General features: G+C 46.3%; 1 protein-coding gene across 1 annotated transcript in view; it reads left to right on the forward strand.

Moving 5' to 3' along the window:
- Window positions 1-20193, forward strand: part of LOC124010018 (histone-lysine N-methyltransferase 2C-like) — a 139952-nt gene that overhangs the window by 43337 nt on the left and 76422 nt on the right. Inside the window, 5 exon segments of the mRNA XM_046322321.1 lie at window positions 10979-11141; window positions 11708-11879; window positions 12279-12393; window positions 13219-13394; window positions 13525-13937. Coding sequence (XP_046178277.1) covers window positions 10979-11141; window positions 11708-11879; window positions 12279-12393; window positions 13219-13394; window positions 13525-13937 — 1039 coding nt within the window.

Genomic DNA, 20193 nt, shown 5'->3' on the forward strand with positions numbered 1-20193 from the left:
CGTTAGGTGTTGTGTTGTGCCGTTTGGTGTTGTGCCGTTAGGTGTAGTGCCGTTAGGTGTTGTGCCCGTGCCGTTAGTGTCGTTGTGCCGTTAGGTGTTGTGCCGTTAGGTGTTGTGCCGTTTGGTGTTGTGCCGTTTGGTGTTGTGCCGTTAGGTGTTGTGCCGTTTGGTGTTGTGCCGTTAGGTGTTGTGCCGTTAGGTGTTGTGCCGTTAGGTGTTGTGCCGTTAGGTGTTGTGCCGTTAGGTGTTGTGCCGTTTGGTGTTGTGCCGTTTTAGGTGTAGTGCCGTTTGGTGTTGTGTTTGGTGTTGTCGTTAGGTGTTGTGCCGTTAGGTGTCGTGCCTTTTGGTGTTGGTGTTGTAGGTTGTGCCGTTAGGTGTTGTGCCGTTGGTGATGTGCCGTTAGGTGTTGTGTTGTGCCGTTAGGTGTTGTGCCGTTAGTGCCGTTAGGTGTTGTGCCGTTAGGTGTAGTGCCGTTAGGTGTAGTGCCGTTAGGTGTTGTGCCGTTAGGTGTTGTGCCGTTAGGTGTTGTGCCGTTAGGTGTTGTGCCGTTTGGTGTTGTGCCGTTAGGTGTGGTGCCGTTAAGTGTAGTGCCGTTAGGTGTTGTGCCGTTAGGTGTTGTGCCGTTTGGTGTTGTGCCGTTTGGTGTTGTGCCGTTAGGTGTTGTGCCGTTTGGTGTTGTGCCGTTTGGTGTTGTGCCGTTTGGTGATGTGCCGTTAGGTGTTGTGTTGTGCCGTTTGGTGTTGTGTGGTGTCGTTAGGTGTTGTGCCGTTAGGTGTAGTGCCGTTAGGTGTAGTGCCGTTAGGTGTTGTGCCGTTAGGTGTTGTGCCGTTAGGTGTTGTGCCGTTTGGTGTTGTGCCGTTAGGTGTTTGGTGTTGTGCCGTTAGGTGTTGTGCCGTTAGGTGTGTGCCGTTTGGTGTTGTGCCGTTTGGTGTTGTGCCGTTAGGTTTGGTGTTGTGCCGTTTTGGTGTTGTGCCGTTAGGTGTTGTGCCGTTTGGTGTTGTGCCGTTAGGTGTTGTGCCGTTAGGTGATGTGCGTTAGGTGTTGTGCCGTTAGGTGTTGTGCCGTTTGGTGTTGTGCCGTTTGCCGTGTTGTGCCGTTTGGTGTTGTGCCGTTTGGTGTTGTGCCGTTTGGTGTTGTGCCGTTTGGTGTTGTGCCGTTTGGTGTTGTGCCGTTAGGTGTTGTGCCGTTAGGTGTTTGCCGTTAGGTGTAGTGCCTTTAAGTTAGTGCCGTTTGTTGTGCCGTTTGGTGTTGTGCCGTTTGGTGTTGTGCCGTGTAGTGCCGTTAAGTGTGTGCCGTTAAGTGTAGTGTCGTTAGGTGTTGTGCCCGTAGTGCCGTTAGGTGTAGTGCCGTTTGGTGTTGTGCCGTTAGGTGTTGTGCCGTTAGGTGTTGTGCCGTTAGGTGTTGTGCCGTTTGGTGTTGTGCCGTTTGGTGTTGTGCCGTTTGGTGTTGTGCCGTTTGGTGTTGTGCCGTTAGGTGTTGTGCCGTTTGGTGTTGTGCCGTTTGGTGTTGTGCCGTTTGGTGTTGTGCCGTTAGGTGTTGTGCCGTTAGGTGTTGTGCCGTTTGGTGTTGTGCCGTTTGGTGTTGTGCCGTTAGGTGTTGTGCCGTTTGGTGTTGTGCCGTTTGGTGCCGTTTGGTGTTGTGCCGTTTGGTGTTGTGCCGTTTGGTGTTGTGCCGTTAGGTGTAGTGCCGTGTCGTTAGGTGTAGTGCCGTGTCGTTAGGTGTAGTGCCGTTAGGCGTCGTGCCGTTAGGTGTCGTGTCGTTAGGTGTCGTGCCGTTAGGTGTCGTGCCGTTGGGTGTTGCTTTATCTGATTTTTTTTTAGGTTTGCTGTTCAGGTTTGCTGTTCATTTGAGCAATATGAGATGGAGTGGAGTTCCATGCAATAATTGCTCTATATAATACTGTATGTTTCTTGATTTTTTTTGGTTGCCCACTTTGTCAATGAAGTAATCATTAAAATAATTGGCAACATCAAATTGTTTTGTGATAAATAAGCCATCTGATTTGATGGAATTTTGTCTTTCTGCCCATAATTTCATTTAAACTACTGAAGTTTTTGTCCCATCAATCTTTATATCATTGATCTTGGCTTCATAATACAGTTTCTTCTTATTTTTGTTGAGTTTATCACATCTCCTAATTTGCAGTAAGTCAGCCAGTCAGATGCGCAGCCACTCCTTTTGTCTCATCTCTTTCAACCATTCAGTTGATCAATTCCTCATCAATCCATGGAGCCTTAACTGTCAGTTTCTTAACAGGTGCATGTTTATTAATAATTGGAAGAAGCAATTTTTTAATTCATCAAGTCCAGCGTCTGGATGCTCCTCATTAATCACATCAGACTAACAAATATTTTAACATTATCCACATAGGAGTCACAGCAAAAACTTTTTGTATGATCTCTTATACACTATTTTAGGCCCAGCTGTTGGAACTTTGGCTTTCCTGGATCTAGCCACTATATTGTGATCACTGCATCCAATGGGTACGGATATAGCTTTAGAACAAAGTTCTACAGCATTAGTAAAAATGTGATCGATTCATATGGATGATCCTGTTCCTGTTGTGTTTGTAAACACCCTGGTAGGTTGATTGATAACCTGAACCAGATTACCGGCACTGGTTACAGTAAGAAGCTTCCTCTTGAGCGGACAGCTTGATGAAAACCAGTCAAGATTCCCCATGAAAGTAGACCTCTCTTTTTACATCACATACACTGTCAAGCATTTCACACATATTGTTTAGATATTGACTGTTATTACTTGGTGGCCTACACTACCGGTCAAAAGTTTTAGAACATATTTCTTTATTTTTACTATTTTCTACTTTGTAGAATAATAGTGAAGACATCAAAACTGTGAAATAACATGGAATCATGTAGTAACCAAAAAAGTGTTCAATTTTATATTTGAAATTCTTTGCACACGCTTGGTATTCTCTCAACCAGCTTCACCTGGAATGATTTTCCAACAGTCTTGAACCAGTTCCCACACATGGAACATATATGGCTACATATGAAGCAATTCCCACAATAGGGCTATCTTCTGTATACCCCCCCACCTTGTCACAACACAACTGATTGGCTCAAACACATTAAGAAAGAAAGAAATTCCACAAATGAACTTTTAAGAAGGCACACTTGTTAATTGAAATGCATTCCTGTTAACTACCTCATGAAGCTGGTTGAGAGAATGCCAACAGTGTGCAAAGCTGTCGTCAAGGCAAAGGGTGGCTATTTGAAGAATCTTACATATAAATTATATTTAGATTTGTTGAACACTTTTTTTGGGTACTACATTATTCCATGTGTTTTTCATAGTTTTGATGTCTTCACTATTATTGTACAATGTAGAATATAGTAAAAAGAAAGTTAAACCCTTGAATGAGTAGGTGTGTCCAAACTTTTGACCGGGGCGGCAAGTAGCTGAGTGGTTAGAGCGTTGGACTAGTAACCCAAAGGTTGCAAGATCGAATCCCCGAGCTGACAAGGTAAAAATCTGTCGTTCTGCCCATGAACAAGGCAGTTAACCCACTGTTCCTAGGCCGTCATTGAAAATAATAATTTGTTCTTAACTGACTTAAATAAAAAAATTATGAATAAAATATATCAACATCTGAAAAGAAAAGGCTTTAGATGTGCCAAGTGAATCTGCAACCACAACACTTCAATAACACTTGACATAAGATCTTCTCTAAGCATTATAGGGATATGGCTCTGAATATATACAGCAACACCTCCCCCTTAAGCATTTCTGTCTCTTCTATAGGTGTTATATCAAATCAAATTGTATTGGTCACATACATGGCTAATATATGAATGTTTTCTGATGCAGCAAGTTATTGATTTCATGAATTTTATGTCTAAGGATACATATATTAAATGTGCGCTATTTTCAGGCCTTTCCTAGGTAGCTTATCAGAGACAGACATAACACTGAAAAGAGCAGACAAAGCAAGAGAAAGAAATATACATTCAGCAGTCCATTCATAAATTGGTGTGTGTGTGTGAGTGCGTGCTGCGGGTCTGAAGCTACAAACCCATAGGCTTGGCTCTCATCCCTACCAGGCTTCTGGGAGGGGGGTGGACAATGAGCCTGTCATAGTGGATGTAAGCAATGTCCCCACGCGCTCTAGCAGCTTTCATGGCTGGGATCAGTTCTTTCCTCTTCAGGCGCACAGCTTCAGGATAGTCCTGGTTGAGGAAGATATACAGTTGAAGTCGGAAGTTTACATACACCTTAGCCAAATACATTTAAACTCAGTTTTTCACAATTTCTGACATTTAATCCTAGTAAAAATTCCCTGTTTTGGGTCAGTTAGGATCACCACTTTATTTTAAGAATGTGAAATGTCAGAATAATAGTAGAGAGAATTTTTTATTTCAGCTTTTATTTCTTTCATCATTTTTCCCAGTGGGTCAGAAGTTTACATACACTCAATGATTATTTGGTAGCATTACCTTTAAATTGTTTAACTTGGGTCAAACGTTTCGGGTAGCCTTCCACAAGCTTCCTACAATAAGTTGGGTGAATTTTGGCCCATTCCTCCTGACAGAGCTGGTGTAACTGAGTCAGGTTTGTAGGCCTCCTTGCTCGCACACACTTTTTCTGTTCTGCCCACTAATTTTCTATAGGATTGAGGTCAGGGCCACTCCAATACCTTGACTTTTTTGTCCTAAAGCTATTTTGCCACAACACTTTGGAAGTATGCTTGGGGTCATTGTCCATTTGGAAGACCCATTTGCGACCAAGCTTTAACTTCCTAACTGATGTCTTGAGATGTCGCTTCAATATATCCACATACATTTTCTGCTTCATGATGCCAACTATTTTGTGAAGTGCACGAGCCCTCCTGCAGCAAAGCACCTCCACAACATGATGCTGCCACCCCTGTGCTTCACAGTTGGGATGGTGTTCTTTGTCTTGCAAGCCTCCCCCTTTTTCCTCCAAACATAATGATGGTCATTATGGCCTTACAGTTCTATTTTTGTTTCATCAGACCGGAGAACATTTCTCAAAACATTACGATCTTTGTCTCCATGTGCAGTTGCAAACCGTAGTCTGTTTTTTTATGGCGGTTCTGGAGCAGTGGCTTCTTCCTTGCTGAGTGGCCTTTCAGGTTATATCGATATAGGACTCGTTTTACTGTGGATATAAATACTTTTGTACCTGTTTCCTCCAGCATTTTCACAAGGTCCTTTGCTGTTGTTCTGGGATTGATTTGCACTTTACCCACCAAAGTACGTTCATCTCTAGGAGACAGAGCGCGTCTCCTTCCTGAGTGGTATGACGGCTGCGTGGTCCCATGGTGTTTATACTGCGTACTATTGTTTGTACAGATGAATGTGGTACCTTCAGGCGTTTGGAAATTGCTCCCAAGGATGATCCAGACTTGTGGAGGTCTACAATTTGTTTTCTGAGGTTTTGGCTTATTTCTTTTGATTTTCCCATGATGTCAAGTAAAGGGGCACTGAGTTTGAAGGTAGGCCTTGAAATACATCCACAGGTACACCTCCAATTGACTCAAATTATGTCAATTATCCTATCGGAAGCTTCGAAAGCCATGACATAATTCTTTGGCATTTTCCAAGCTGTTTAAAGGCACAGTCAACAGTATGTAAACTTCTGACCCACTGGACCCAGTGAGTTATAAGTGAAATAATCTTTCTTTATACAATTGTTGGAAAATTTACTTGTGTCGTGCAAAAAGTAGATGTCCTAACCTACTTGCCAAAACTACAGTTAGTCAACAAGGAATTTGTGTAGTGGTTGAAAAACGAGTTAAGTGTATGTAAACTTTCGACTTCAACTGTACGTTCGTTTCAAGTTATTGGCTCGTTCCAGAACAGTGACCTTGTCCTTGAACCTCAGTAACTTGACCACACCTGGGCTGGTGGTGGGTTTTCCAGTTCTGTAGGCACACTCCACCTCAATCTTCCTGTGGTGTATCTTCAATTTCTCCAAGATCATTTCCCTCTGTTTCTCCTCATACTCAGTCCAGGTATCATGGAGATTCTGCAATCCTGTCCACAACCTTGTTCACCTTGATTGTCCCTCGATATAAACAGATTTCTCTGTTATTGTTATCATTGATTCACACACAGAACTAATGTCCTCACTCACTGACTTACAGATTGTTGTCATCTTTCCATTCTCCTGTTTCAACTCATTGAGCAGACCCTGGGACAACTGCAAACTGTTCTTCTGGTCATGGTCCTCTCTGGTCAGGTCGTCCATTCTTTTATTCGGTGACTCCACCAGTATTTGGACAAAACACTTGAAGGGGGAGGGAGAGAGAGTAGAGGAGGGAGCGAGAAGGGTGAAGAGGGAGCGAGAAGGGTGAAGAGGGAGCGAGAAGGGCGAAGAGGGAGCGAGAAGGGCGAAGAGGGAGCGAGAAGGGCGAAGAGGGAGCGAGAAGGGCGAAGAGGGAGCGAGAAGGGCGAAGAGGGAGCGAGAAGGGCGAAGAGGGAGCGAGAAGGGCGAAGAGGGAAGAAGGGCGGGAGGGAGCGAGAAGGGCGAAGAGGGAGCGAGAAGGGCGAAGAGGGAGGGAGCGAGAAGGGCGAAGAGGGAGAGGGGAGCGAGAAGGGCGAAGAGGGAAGAGGAGGGAGCGAGAAGGGCGAAGAGGGAGCGAGAAGGGCGAAGAGGGAGCGAGAGGGAGGGAGCGAGAGGGAGGGAGGGGAGGGAGCGAAGAAGAGGGAAGGGGCGAAGAGGGAGAGAAGGGGCGAGAAGAGGGAGGGCTAGGGAGGGAAGAAGGAAGTGGAGGAGAGAAGAGGGAGCGAGAATGGGAAGGAAGAGGAGCAAGAAGAGGGAGTGAAGAGGGAAGAAGGGGAGGGAGCGAGAAGGGCGAAGAGGGAAAGAAGAGGAGCGAGAAGGGCGGGGCGAGAGGGAGGGGGCAGGGAGCGAGAGAGAAGGGGTGAGAGAGAGGGGCGAGAGAGGGAGGGCTAGGGAGAAAGAAGGAAGTGGAGGGAGAGAAGAGAATGGGATAGGAAGAGGAGCAAGAAGAGGGAGTGAGGGAAGGGGAGAGCAAAGGGGGAGAGTGAATGGAGAAGAGGGGAGAGGGAGGGGAGAGAGGGGAGGGGGAGTGAGAAAACGCAGGGGGATGGTGAGTGAGAGAGAGAGAGAGTGAGTGAATGAATGGAGAAGGGGGAGAGGGAGAGGAGAGACAAAACGCAATGGCGAGGAGAGAGGGGGGTGAGAAGGTGGAGCGAGAGAGGGAAAGGAGAGAGAGAGACTAGAGGGGGAGCGAGACGAGAGAGAGAGATGATCAGGAAGGTTGGTAAAGAGGGTCTCTGTCAGTGCTGCTCTCTCCTCTGTCAGCTGTGAAAAGGAAAAGGCCGCGCCACTCAACAGTGAAGGCTGTATAGATTCATGGTGGCTTACCACAGTGTCTACTGTAGCATTAGCACCAACACAGCTCACAGAACCTGAATGGGTGGTTACAGACCCCTGAATGGGTGGTTACAGACCTCTGAATGGGTGGTTACAAACTTCTGAATGGGTGGTTGCAGACCTCTGAATGGGTGGTTGCAGACCCCTGAATGGGTGGTTACAGACCTCTGAATGGGTGGTTACAGACCTCTGAATGGGTGGTTACAGACCCCTGAATGGGTGGTTACAGACCTCTGAATGGGTGGTTACAGACCCCTGAATGGGTGGTTACAGACCTCTGAATGGGTGGTTACAGACCTCTGAATGGGTGGTTACAGACCTCTGAATGGGTGGTTACAGACCCCTGAATGGGTGGTTACAGACCTCTGAATGGGTGGTTACAGACCTCTGAATGGGTGGTTACAGACCTCTGAATGGGTGGTTACAGACCCCTGAATGGGTGGTTACAGAACTCTGAATGGGTGGTTGCAGACCTCTGAATGGGTGGTTGCAGACCTCTGAATGGGTGGTTACAGACCTCTGAATGGGTGGTTACAGACCCCTGAATGGGTGGTTACAGACCCCTGAATGGGTGGTTACAGACCCCTGAATGGGTGGTTACAGACCTCTGAATGGGTGGTTACAGACCCCTGAATGGGTGGTTACAGACCTCTGAATGGGTGGTTACAGACCCCTGAATGGGTGGTTACAGACCCCTGAATGGGTGGTTACAGACCTCTGAATGGGTGGTTACAGACCTCTGAATGGGTGGTTACAGACCTCTGAATGGGTGGTTACAGACCTCTGAATGGGTGGTTACAAACTTCTGAATGGGTGGTTGCAGACCTCTGAATGGGTGGTTGCAGACCCCTGAATGGGTGGTTCCAGACCTCTGAATGGGTGGTTCCAGACCTCTGAATGGGTGGTTACAGACCCCTGAATGGGTGGTTACAGACCTCTGAATGGGTGGTTACAGACCTCTGAATGGGTGGTTACAGACCTCTGAATGTGTGGTTGCAGACCTCTGAATGGGTGGTTACAGACCTCTGAATGGGTGGTTACAGACCCCTGAATGGGTGGTTACAGACCCCTGAATGGGTGGTTACAGACCTCTGAATGGGTGGTTGCAGACCTCTGAATGGGTGGTTACAGACCTCTGAATGGGTGGTTACAGACCTCTGAATGGGTGGTTGCAGACCTCTGAATGGGTGGTTGCAGACCTCTGAATGGGTGGTTACAAACCTCTGAATGGGTGGTTGTAGACCTCTGAATGGGTGGTTGCAGACCCCTGAATGGGTGGTTGCAAACCTCTGAATGGGTGGTTACAGACCTCTGAATGGGTGGTTACAGACCTCTGAATGGGTGGTTACAGACCTCTGAATGGGTGGTTACAGATCTCTGAATGGGTGGTTACAAACCTCTGAATGGGTGGTTGCAGACCTCTGAATGGGTGGTTGCAGACCCCTGAATGGGTGGTTACAGACCTCTGAATGGGTGGTTACAGACCTCTGAATGGGTGGTTACAGACCCCTGAATGGGTGGTTACAGAACTCTGAATGGGTGGTTGCAGACCCCTGAATGGGTGGTTACAGACCTCTGAATGGGTGGTTACAGACCCCTGAATGGGTGGTTACAGACCCCTGAATGGGTGGTTACAGACCTCTGAATGGGTGGTTACAGACCTCTGAATGGGTTGTTACAGACCTCTGAATGGGTGGTTGCAGACCTCTGAATGGGTGGTTGCAGACCTCTGAATGGGTGGTTACAAACTTCTGAATGGGTGGTTGCAGACCTCTGAATGGGTGGTTGCAGACCCCTGAATGGGTGGTTGCAGACCTCTGAATGGGTGGTTGCAGACCTCTGAATGGGTGGTTGCAGACCCCTGAATGGGTGGTTACAGACCTCTGAATGGGTGGTTGCAGACCCCTGAATGGGTGGTTGCAGACCCCTGAATGGGTGGTTACAGACCCCTGAATGGGTGGTTACAGACCCCTGAATGGGTGGTTACAGACCCCTGAATGGGTGGTTACAGACCCCTGAATTGGTGGAAGCATCCCAAATGGCACCCTTTTCCCTATTATTGTACACTACTTTTGACCAGGGCACTGATCAAAAGTAGTGCACTAAATGGGAATAGGGTGCCATTTGTGATGCACTCCATATGTCTGGCACCCCCCTTGTCACCCCCATTAGCAAATCAGCAGCTCCCTTCTCAACTGAATTGAAACATCAGCCCTCCTTGTTTCCTTCATCTGCTCTGATTAGAAAAGAGTTGAGGAGTGATAACAATATGGTGGAAGCTCATTATTAGGCAGACTTTTGCCTGGTCAGTTGGTTCAGGTTAGTGCAGATGAAGGAGAGGAGGCAGGACTGTGTTTGGGGAGGAACTCCTGGGAAAGTCTGAAGAGACCAATACATGTGATATGACATTTTGGGAGAGAAGTGTGAACATCAATGGGCTAATCATGGTGTGACAAATGGAGCAGAATTTAAGTTTTTGATCAAGAAGAACTGAGAGAATGGATGGGTCGTTTCAAGGGAAACGTGTACAGAAAGGGGAACCATAGACTTGCATGAGCAAGGTTTTCTGCTGCAGAAAATAGTTTACTTTAAAACTCTTTGTCCTTTTATGTTTCCCATTGTAGTAGGGTTTTCATATTGTGTCTGTAGGTATGGTAAGGGTCTGGATTATCCTATTATATCAATTGTAATCTGACTCCCGGTTTAGACTAGGTTACTTAAAGCGCTTTGTGCTGATGTAAAATAAATGCATGTGATTGATTGATTGACTGGCTGACTGACTCCTCTCTCTGTCCCCCCTCTCTCTAGCACTGTCCATGCTGTTAGTCTGACTCCTCTCTGTCCCCCCTCTCTAGCACTGTGCATACTGTTAGTCTGACTCCTCTCTGTCCCCCCTCTCTAGCACTGTGCATACTGTTAGTCTGACTCCTCTCTGTCCCCCCTCTCTCTACCACTGTGCATACTGTTAGTCTGACTCCTCTCTGTCCCCCCTCTCTCTAGCACTGTGCATACTGTTAGTCTGACTCCTCTCTGTCCCCCCTCTCTAGCAGCACTGTGCATACTGTTAGTCTGACTCCTCTCTGTCCCCCCCCCCTGTCATACTCTGAGCACTGTGCATACTGTTAGTCTGACTCCTCTCTGTCCCCCCTCTAGCACTGTGCATACTGTTAGTCTGACTCCTCTCTGTCCCCCCTCTCTCTAGCACTGTGCATACTGTTACTCTGACTCCTCTCTGTCCCCCTCTCTCTAGCACTGTGCATACTGTTAGTCTAACTCCTCTCTGTCCCCCCTCTCTCTAGCACTGTGCATACTGTTAGTCTGACTCCTCTCTGTCCCCCTCTCTCTAGCACTGTGCATACTGTTACTCTGACTCCTCTCTGTCCCCCTCTCTCTAGCACTGTGCATACTGTTAGTCTGACTCCTCTCTGTCCCCTACTCCTCTCCTCTCTAGCACTGTGCATACTATTAGTCTGACTCCTCTCTGTCCCCCCTCTCTAGCACTGTGCATACTGTTAGTCTGACTCCTCTCTGTCCCCCCTCTCTAGCACTGTGCATACTGTTAGTCTGACTCCTCTTTATCCCCCCTCTCTAGCACTGTGCATACTGTAAACGCCTTGGAGCCTCCATCAAGTGCTGTGCTGAAGGATGTGCTCGACTGTACCATTACCCCTGCGCGGGGGCGGCTGGGACTTTTCAGGATATCAGGAGTCTCTCCCTCCTCTGTTCAGATCACATAGATCTGGCCATCAGCAGATGTGAGTCCAGCAGCATTAGATATACCTCTTCAGTTGAAACATTTAAAGTAATGCTGTCATAAGTAGGACCCAGAGTTTTTCTGGACCAGGATAAACTCTGGGCCCAGACATTAGCTACTCACAATCTCCATTCTTTAACCAAAAACATTCCATCTGAAATGTGTCCCTTTTCTCTTTTTCTCCCCTCCCCCTCTCCTGCTCTCACCTCTCTCCTGCTCCTCCTGCTCTCCCCCCTCTCCTGCTCTCTCTCCCCTCTCTGCTCTCCTCCTCTCCTGCTCTCTCTCCCCTCTCCTGCTCTCCTCCTCTCCTTCTCTCTCCCCCCTCTCCTTCTCTCTCTCCTGCTCTCCCCCTCTCTCATGCTCTCCCCCTCTCCTGCCCCCTCTCCTGCTCTCTCACCCCTCTCCTGCTCTCACCCCTCTCCTGCTCTCACCCATCTCCTGCTCTCCCCCTCTACTGCTCTCTCACCCATCTCCTGCTCTCCCCCCTCTCCTGCTCTCTCACCCATCTCCTGCTCTCCCCCCCTCTCCTGCTCTCTCTCCCCTCTCCTGCTCTCCCCCTCCCTCTAGTTCCAGACGACTCTATCTGTGCACTTTGTGACAGCCCCGGGGAGCTCCCTGACCAGCTCTTCTGTACCAGCTGTGGGCAGCACTACCACGGGTCCTGCCTGGACATGGCTGTGACTCCGCTGAGGAGGGCCGGCTGGCAGTGCCCCGAGTGCAAGGTCTGCCAGACTTGCAAGTGAGTCAGCTTTCCACTGCCCCATCCGTCCACCCACATACCTGACCCTGTATTGAGTTGTGTGCGTGTGTGTTGCCGTCATGTGTGTGTTGCCGATTTAGTTTGTGCTACCTCTGGTTTGTGAGTGTGGCACTTCTCTAGCCTTTGACCTCAACCAGACCAGTCACTGGTAGCAACTGAGTCTGCGATAAATTGGCAGCCTAATCTGCATTTCAGAGAGGAAACACAATGACTCTTTTGCCGTGTGATTTCTCAACATTCTTGTAGATAATGGCACAACCATTTTTAACACAACAGGGGCCTATAGACCACAGAGCCAAGAAAAGCCATGTTGATGCTGTCCACCTGTTATGTCAAAGAATACATCTCATTCATACCTCTCCTTTTCCCTGTGCGTAGGAACCCGGGTGAGGACGATAAGATGTTGGTGTGTGACATGTGTGACAAAGGCTACCACACCTTCTGCCTGCAGCCGGCCATAGACGACATCCCTACCAACGGATGGAGGTGTCAGGTGGGAGATGTAACGGAAGCTGTGTTGTGTGTGCTGTGTTGTAGGTCTATGGCATGACTACATCATATAGAGATGTTTGTTCTTCTATGGTATGTGAATTGGACTAAAGGTCTGTCTTCATTTTCTGTGTCAATTTGTAAGAACGTTGGTTTAAAACTCCCACAGTTCCCATTGAGACATTCAGCTGTCGTCTAGGCTACCCGTGTTGAGAGACCTTTTTGGTGGTTGTATCTGTGCTTCCTGTGGTAAGGAAATGACTCACACATGCAGCCCTTTTAAAGGGTACATTTTAGCCTCAGACCCAGTATTGGTGGGTGTGTGTATTGGTGTGTGTGTATTAATGGGTGTGGGTGTGTACTGGTGGGTGTGCGGTGGGAGAATCAAACCGCATGCGTCGTCATCCCCTGCCTGTGGCCTCTACCCTCTTCCTCTGTTGGGGTAGGTGGCGCACAGTGCCTGTCTCGTCTGCCAATCAGCTGCTGTTGTGGTGGGTTAACATCCTATCAGCTGCAGCGGTGGTGGCGGGTGGGGACCAGGCACCTGCCAGGTGGTGGAACATCCTCACACTCACTCAGTTTCTCCTCTCTCTCTCTCTCTCTCTCTCTGAGTCAGCAGCACGGGGGGAACACAGTCCACACAATACAAGCAGCAGCCAAACCCTCTCCATCTCTCTTCTCTCCCCCACTCTTGAACTTGCTGCTTCACGCCCAGGCACTTTAGTTCTGACTGAAGCCTCATCTGAACGTCTTGGAGATGAATGAAAACCATATGATTTAGAATCATTGCTCTAGTTTCCGTTGTGTTTCTATCTCTTTCCTACTCCAGAACTGCAGAGTGTGTATCCAGTGTGGTACGAGGACGAGCGGTCAGTGGCACCACACAAGCCTGCTGTGTGATAGCTGTGTCCAACATCAGGACCCCGCCCTTACCTGTCCACTATGTGCCTGTATCCTGGACCCTGAGCACCAAAAAGACCTGCTCTCCTGCCACAGCTGTAAAAGGTAGACACACAGAGAGCACGTCCATTGTTCATTCTGTTGTAAATCTCCTCACTCCTCATGGAGTTGTTTTAGTTTATTTTCCATTGATGTGTGATGGAGTCCTACATCTTCATCTGTCCTCTGCTTCTAGATGGCTCCACCCGGAGTGCGAGCGCCAGTCGTCAGGCCAAGCAGACATCCAGCCCAGCCAGGGCTATGTGTGTTCAAGCTGCAGGCCTACTGGATCACCACCACAACAGGCCCCACTGCAGGCAGAGGAGGAGGCGGAGGAGATGGACACAGCAGGCCTAGAGCTGAGCCCACAGGCTGCTATTCAGATGCACACAGAATCAGAAGCGGTTGTTCCAACGCACACGGATCTAGAACCTGGCGCTAAGCAACTGTGGTCTCCTTCTCCAATGCACAACGACCCAGAAACGCAATTACAACCCGTTCCAATGCCCACAAATGCAGAAGCAGAGCCTGTCCAAGCCACCAACACTGTCTGTGAGAACGCCCTTGAGGATAGGCAGCCACAGCAGGCTACATCAGACCAGCAGCCTGGTAAGTCTCTCTTTTGTCTGACTGGGTTATTTGTGTCTACTGTGTATTATGGTTACCAAGGTTAGCCATGTGTTTGTTTTCCTGTATCCCCCTTAAGAGCGGTTTGGCAGGTGGACTCACTAGAGCGTGAGGGATTTGTTTGTCGCATGGCTTGGATTATTACTTCGGGTTTGTTGAGAGGTGGTATAAAAGGAGAGAGGTTTTCTGAGCATCCTCGGTCGAGCAGCAGTATCACTGATTAAGTTATAAGTCCCTTGTTGTGTGTAGATGAAGGCAGTTTGGTCTGGATGAAGACCAGAGGGAAGCGTTGCTCTGTCTGCTCTCTCTCTTATTCTCTGCCATGGCTCACATCAGACTGACAGCCATTCATTATCAGGGGCTTGGTTTCTAAAGGCTTCAATAACCAGATGGGCTTCCATTATCACAAGATTAAAGCCATGAAAGCATTGTCTTTGTAATTATTTTGCTGTGAAAAAGCAGCACTTTGTAGCCTATTCTTCCGTTGGTTCTCCTGAGGAGATGGAGTTTCTTGTTGCTCTCTGTCCTTGTTTCATAGCATGACCTGGGTGAACAGAACACCTGCCTACTGGTTTGTGTTCATTAGGGTACAGTACACCACACTGTGGCAAAATGTTTTGCAATGGAAAACAAAAATCTGTGCTGTTAATTAGAAGTACAGGTTATAAATAGAGGTCGACCGATTATGATTTTTCTATACCTATTATTGGAGGACCAAATAAAGCCCATACCAATTAATCTGACGATTTTGATATACATTTGTAATAATGAGAATTACATCAATACTGAATAAACAATGAACCCTTTTATTTGAACTAAATATAATACATAAACAAAATCTATTTAGTCTCAATTATATAATTAACATGTTCAATTTGGTTTAAATAATGCAAAAACACATTGTTGGAGAAGAAAGTAAAAGTGCAATATGTGCCATGTAAGAAAGCTAACGTTTAAGTTCCTTAATCAGTACATGAGGACATATTAAAGCTGGTGGTTCAATATTCCAAGGTCTTCAATATTCCCAGTTAAGAAGTTTTAGTTTGTAGTTATTATAGGAATTATGACGCGCCAACTATTTCTATACCATTTGTATTTCATATATCTTTGACTGTTGGATTTTCTTATAGACACTTTAGTATTGCCAACCTAATCTCGGGAGTTGATAGGCTTGAAGTCATAAACAGCGCTTTGGGTCAAGCATTGCTATGAGCTGCTCGCTATCGCAGTAAAGTGCTTTTTGAATGAATGCTTACGAGCCTGCTGCTGCCTACCACCACTCAGTCAGACTGCTCTGTCAAATATCAAATCATAGACTTAATTATAATAAACGCACAGAAATACGTGCCTTAAATCATTAATATGGTCAAATCCAGAAACTATCATTTAGAAAACAAAACGTTTATTCTTTCAGTGAAATACGGAACCGTTACGTATTTTATCTAACGGGTGGCAACCCTAAGTCTAAATATTGCTGTTACATTGCACAACCTTCAATGTTATGTAATAATTATGTACACTTCTGGCAAATTAATTACGGTCTTTGTTAGGAAGAAACACAGTTCGTTAATGAGCCAGGCGGCCCAAACTGTTGCATATACCCTGACTCTGTGTGCACTGAACGCAAGAGAAGTGACACAATTTCCCTTGTTAATATTGCCTTCTAACATGTATTTATTTGAACTAAATATGCAGGTTTAAAAATATATACTTCTGTGTATTGATTTTAAGAAAGGCATTGATGTTTATGGTTAGGTACATTTGTGAAGCGAATGTGTTTTTTTTTTACAATGCGCTTTTGTTAAATCATCCCCTGTTTGGCAAAGTTGAATTAGGCTGTGATTCAATGATAAATTAACCTCTAGTGACACCCCATCCCGTGAACGGGACCGTTGTCATCATCTGACACTAATTAGCATAACGCAACAGACATAAATATTATGAGAAAATATTCTTATTCATGAACATCACAAGTGAAATATATTTAGACACAGCTTAGCCTTTTGTTAATCACCCTGTCATCTCAGATTTTCCAAAATATGCTTTACAGCCAAAGCTAGACAAGCATTTGTGTAAGTTTATCGATAGCCTAGCATAGCATTTTGTCCAGCTAGCAACAGGTAACTTGGTCACGGAAATCAGAAAAGCAATCGAATTAAATCGTTTACCTTTGATGAGCTTCGGATGTTTTCACTCACGAGACTCCCAGTTATTTAGCAAATGTTCCTTTTTTCCAAAAAGATAATTTTTGTAGGTGAAATAGCTCCGTTTGTTCTTCACGTTTGGCTGAGAAATAGCACGGAAATTGCAGTCATGAAAACGGCGAAAAATATTCCAAATTAGCTTCATAATATCGACAGAAACATGGCAAACGTTGTTTATAATCAATCCTCAAGGTGTTTTTCAAATATCTATTCGAAAATATATCCATCGGGACAATCAGTTTTTCAGTAGGACCGATTGGAGTATTTTACGCGAGAATCTCTCTGGGAGCATCAGGTGACCACTTGCGCAATGTAGCCGCCTACGGGTATTCTTCAACATAAATGCGTAAAACTACGTCACAATGCTGTAGACACCTTCGGGAATACGGAGAAAGAGTAATCTGGTTGATAGCCCATTCACTGCTCAATAGGGATGCATTGGAACGCAGCACTTTCAAAACATGAGGCACTTCCGGATTGGATTCTTCTCAGGCTTTCGCCTGCAACATCAGTTCTGTTATACTCACAGACAATATTTTTACAGTTTTGGAAACTTTAGAGTGTATTCTATCCTAAGCTGTCAATTATATGCATATTCTAGCATCTTGTCCTGACAAAATATCCTGTTTACTACGGGAACGTTTTTTTTTTCTTCAAAAATGAAAATACTGCCCCCTAGTCACAAAAGGTTAACAGGCACCGCATTGATTATTTGCAACGCAGGACAAGCTAATTAACCTTGTAATATCCATCAACCATGTGTAGTTAACTAGAGATTATGTTAAGATTGATTGTTTTCTATAAGAAAAGTTTAATGCTAGCTAGCAACTAACCTTGGCTCATTGCAGCCACAAGGTCCTTTTGATGCTGCACTCGCGTAACAGGTGGTCAGCCAGCCACGCAGTTTCCTCATGGATTGCAATGTAATCAGCCATAATCAGTGTCCAAAAAGGCCCATTACCGATTGTTATGAACTTGAAATCGGCCCTAATTAATAGGCCATGCCAATTAATCGGTCGACCTCTAGTTAGAACCTCCCTATTTCACTCCCTTTTAAGAAATATTCTCTATTGAGCACGCCCCTGGCCTATATTCCTCCTCTGTTGTTATACCATAGCAAGGCTTCTCTTCTCAATAGTTTCTATGGGCAACAGAGCCTATTGCTCACATACGTACTAGTAGCTATGCAGGCTACGTCTCTAGCATGAAAGGAGTGACCCTGAACGGAGTGACCCTGCTCTACAGACCCTAGGAGGGGCAGTACATATCCACTCAAGCTTGTGGGGCTTGGCTGCCTGAGGTAGAGTGCTGTAGCAGGTGAATGAGCTGCAGGGTATTACTATGGGACCTAACCTGGATGTCCACCCTCTGTCTAGACTAGACCTGACAAGACACAGGCAGACAGATCAGGAATCTGTGGTGGAGGGAGGGGAGCAGTGCTGATGATGACGGATAACTAGGGCTGGGCAATATGGCCTAAAACTCATATCTTGATTTTTTTTCTCTCCAAACTTCTGGGCGATTCACAATATATATCTTGATTTAAAGAAATATGTTTTCTCTAAATAACCTTTGTTATACATTTAAAGGTCAAATCCACTGCATTTAAAACAGTCAGCAATAATGTAATGAATTCAGAGTTTGTGTAAATATACCAATGCTGAATATATTCCTTCCACAACCATAAGACCCTCTAATAATTACATGATTTTAATCATGATCAAAATAGCTTTTTTTAATCACTGATCTGGCTTTCAGGTCCGTCTATAAAAATGTGCTTTTTGTTACAGATTTAACCAGAACCATGCATAATGTATATGTAGCAGGCATTATAGAAAATGAACACTGGTCTCATAAACCATCTCTCAAGCACAAGCCCACGTTCTAGTGAGTAGCCAGCTAATATTTATATTTCAAGTTTAGTTCATTTAGATCTAGGTGTAATTTCACTGTCTCTGAATTCTGCTAACAAGGCAGAACAGTTGAATTATTATGAATAGACCCTTTTGTCTGTCTCCAACGTCATGATAGCCTGTCCACTTTGTTCAGATGTTGAAATGTAGTGGTCTACCTTATTTCTCAGAATGAGTTGCCAATTCCTTATGTACTTGTTATATGGTTCTTGCAGGTTTATAAAACACACACTAAACAGCTAGTATAGCAATCTTTATTTGACTAAAATGCTGGTAGCCATATGTGGTATCGTATTGTGAGTGCGACGCACTGAGCATTCATTTTCCAGAATGAATGTTGATTCGTTTTAGTAGTGTCTGCTCTGCTCAAAATGTGAGGGGTGGAAACGGTTGGAAAGGTTAACTTCTCTATTACAATAAAGAATGTCTCCATGTGTTGTGGTGTCCAAATGACTTCTATTGGACCAAACCTCAAATGCAAATAGCGAGTTGAAACCGTTTGGCAGAGAGGAAGAAGTGATCTCTCATCTTTGTTGTTGTAATTGGTAGGGGAGGGGCTTGGGAGAAAGAGGCGAAGCGAGTTGTTTCACTCTCGCCAAAATCTGTCCAAAATAAGCCATATGAGCTTATTTTGAAGCTAAGCTTGTGGCCTGCCTATGGGACAACTCCCATTGTTAGGGCGGAGCATCTAGTCATTATATACAGATCTCTGGTGTAAATGGGAACGTGCACAGCACAGAAGGAGCGAACAACACCAAAAAGACAATATGAGAAGCGGACATAAATGCTCATAAAAACATAAATTGTAATTAATTGAAGGAATTCTACATATTGCCCAGCCCTACGGATATCCAGGCAGTAAAACAGTGACGGGTCTGTGCTTCGACATTCGTGGCTGTTTAAAACACCCCTGCTCCTTTCTTTACCACACACTCTCCCGTTCACAGACACACAGAAACACAGACAGGAAAGGGAGCGAACAACTTTGAAATCCTATTTGTATGTGTGGGGGCTCCTGTCCTAAGCAGCAGTGGTGTTGTTTTCTTATGATGCTGCTGTGTGAGCTGCTGGCTGTGATGGGAGGCTGGTGATTAGGCCTGTGTGATGGGAGGCTGGTGATTAGGCCTGTGTGATGGGAGGCTGGTGATTAGGCCTGTGTGATGGGAGGCTGGTGATTAGTCCTGTGTGATGGGAGGCTGGTGATTAGGCCTGTGTGATGGGAGGCTGGTGATTAGGCCTGTGTGATGGGAGGCTGGTGATTAGGCCTGTGTGATGGGAAGCTCGTGATTAGGCCTGTGTGATGGGAGACTGGTGATTAGGCCTGTGTGATGGGAGACTGGTGATTAGGCCTGTGTGATGGGAGGCTGGTGATTAGGCCTGTGTGATGGGAGACTGGTGATTAGGCCTGTGTGATGGGAGGCTGGTGATTAGGCCTGTGTGATGGGAGACTGGTGATTAGGCCTGTGTGATGGGAGACTGGTGATTAGGCCTGTGTGATGGGAGGCTGGTGATTAGGCCTGTGTGATGGGAGACTGGTGATTAGGCCTGTGTGATGGGAGACTGGTGATTAGGCCTGTGTGATGGGAGACTGGTGATTAGGCCTGTGTGATGGGAGGCTGGTGATTAGGCCTGTGTGATGGGAGGCTGGTGATTAGGCCTGTGTGATGGGAGACTGGTGATTAGGCCTGTGTGATGGGAGACTGGTGATTAGGCCTGTGTGATGGGAGACTGGTGATTAGGCCTGTGTGATGGGAGACTGGTGATTAGTCCTGTGTGATGGGAGACTGGTGATTAGGCCTGTGTGATGGGAGACTGGTGATTAGGCCTGTGTGATGGGAGACTGGTGATTAGGCCTGTGTGATGGGAGACTGGTGATTAGGCCTGTGTGATGGGAGACTGGTGATTAGGCCTGTGTGATGGGAGACTGGTGATTAGGCCTGTGTGATGGGAGACTGGTGATTAGGCCTGTGTGATGGGAGACTGGTGATTAGGCCTGTGTGATGGGAGACTGGTGATTAGGCCTGTGTGATGGGAGACTGGTGATTAGGCCTGTGTGATGGGAGACTGGTGATTAGGCCTGTGTGATGGGAGACTGGTGATTAGGCCTGTGTGATGGGAGAC

This window comes from Oncorhynchus gorbuscha, linkage group LG22 (genome assembly GCF_021184085.1).
Source record: "Oncorhynchus gorbuscha isolate QuinsamMale2020 ecotype Even-year linkage group LG22, OgorEven_v1.0, whole genome shotgun sequence".
Taxonomy (NCBI): Eukaryota; Metazoa; Chordata; class Actinopteri; order Salmoniformes; family Salmonidae; genus Oncorhynchus; species Oncorhynchus gorbuscha.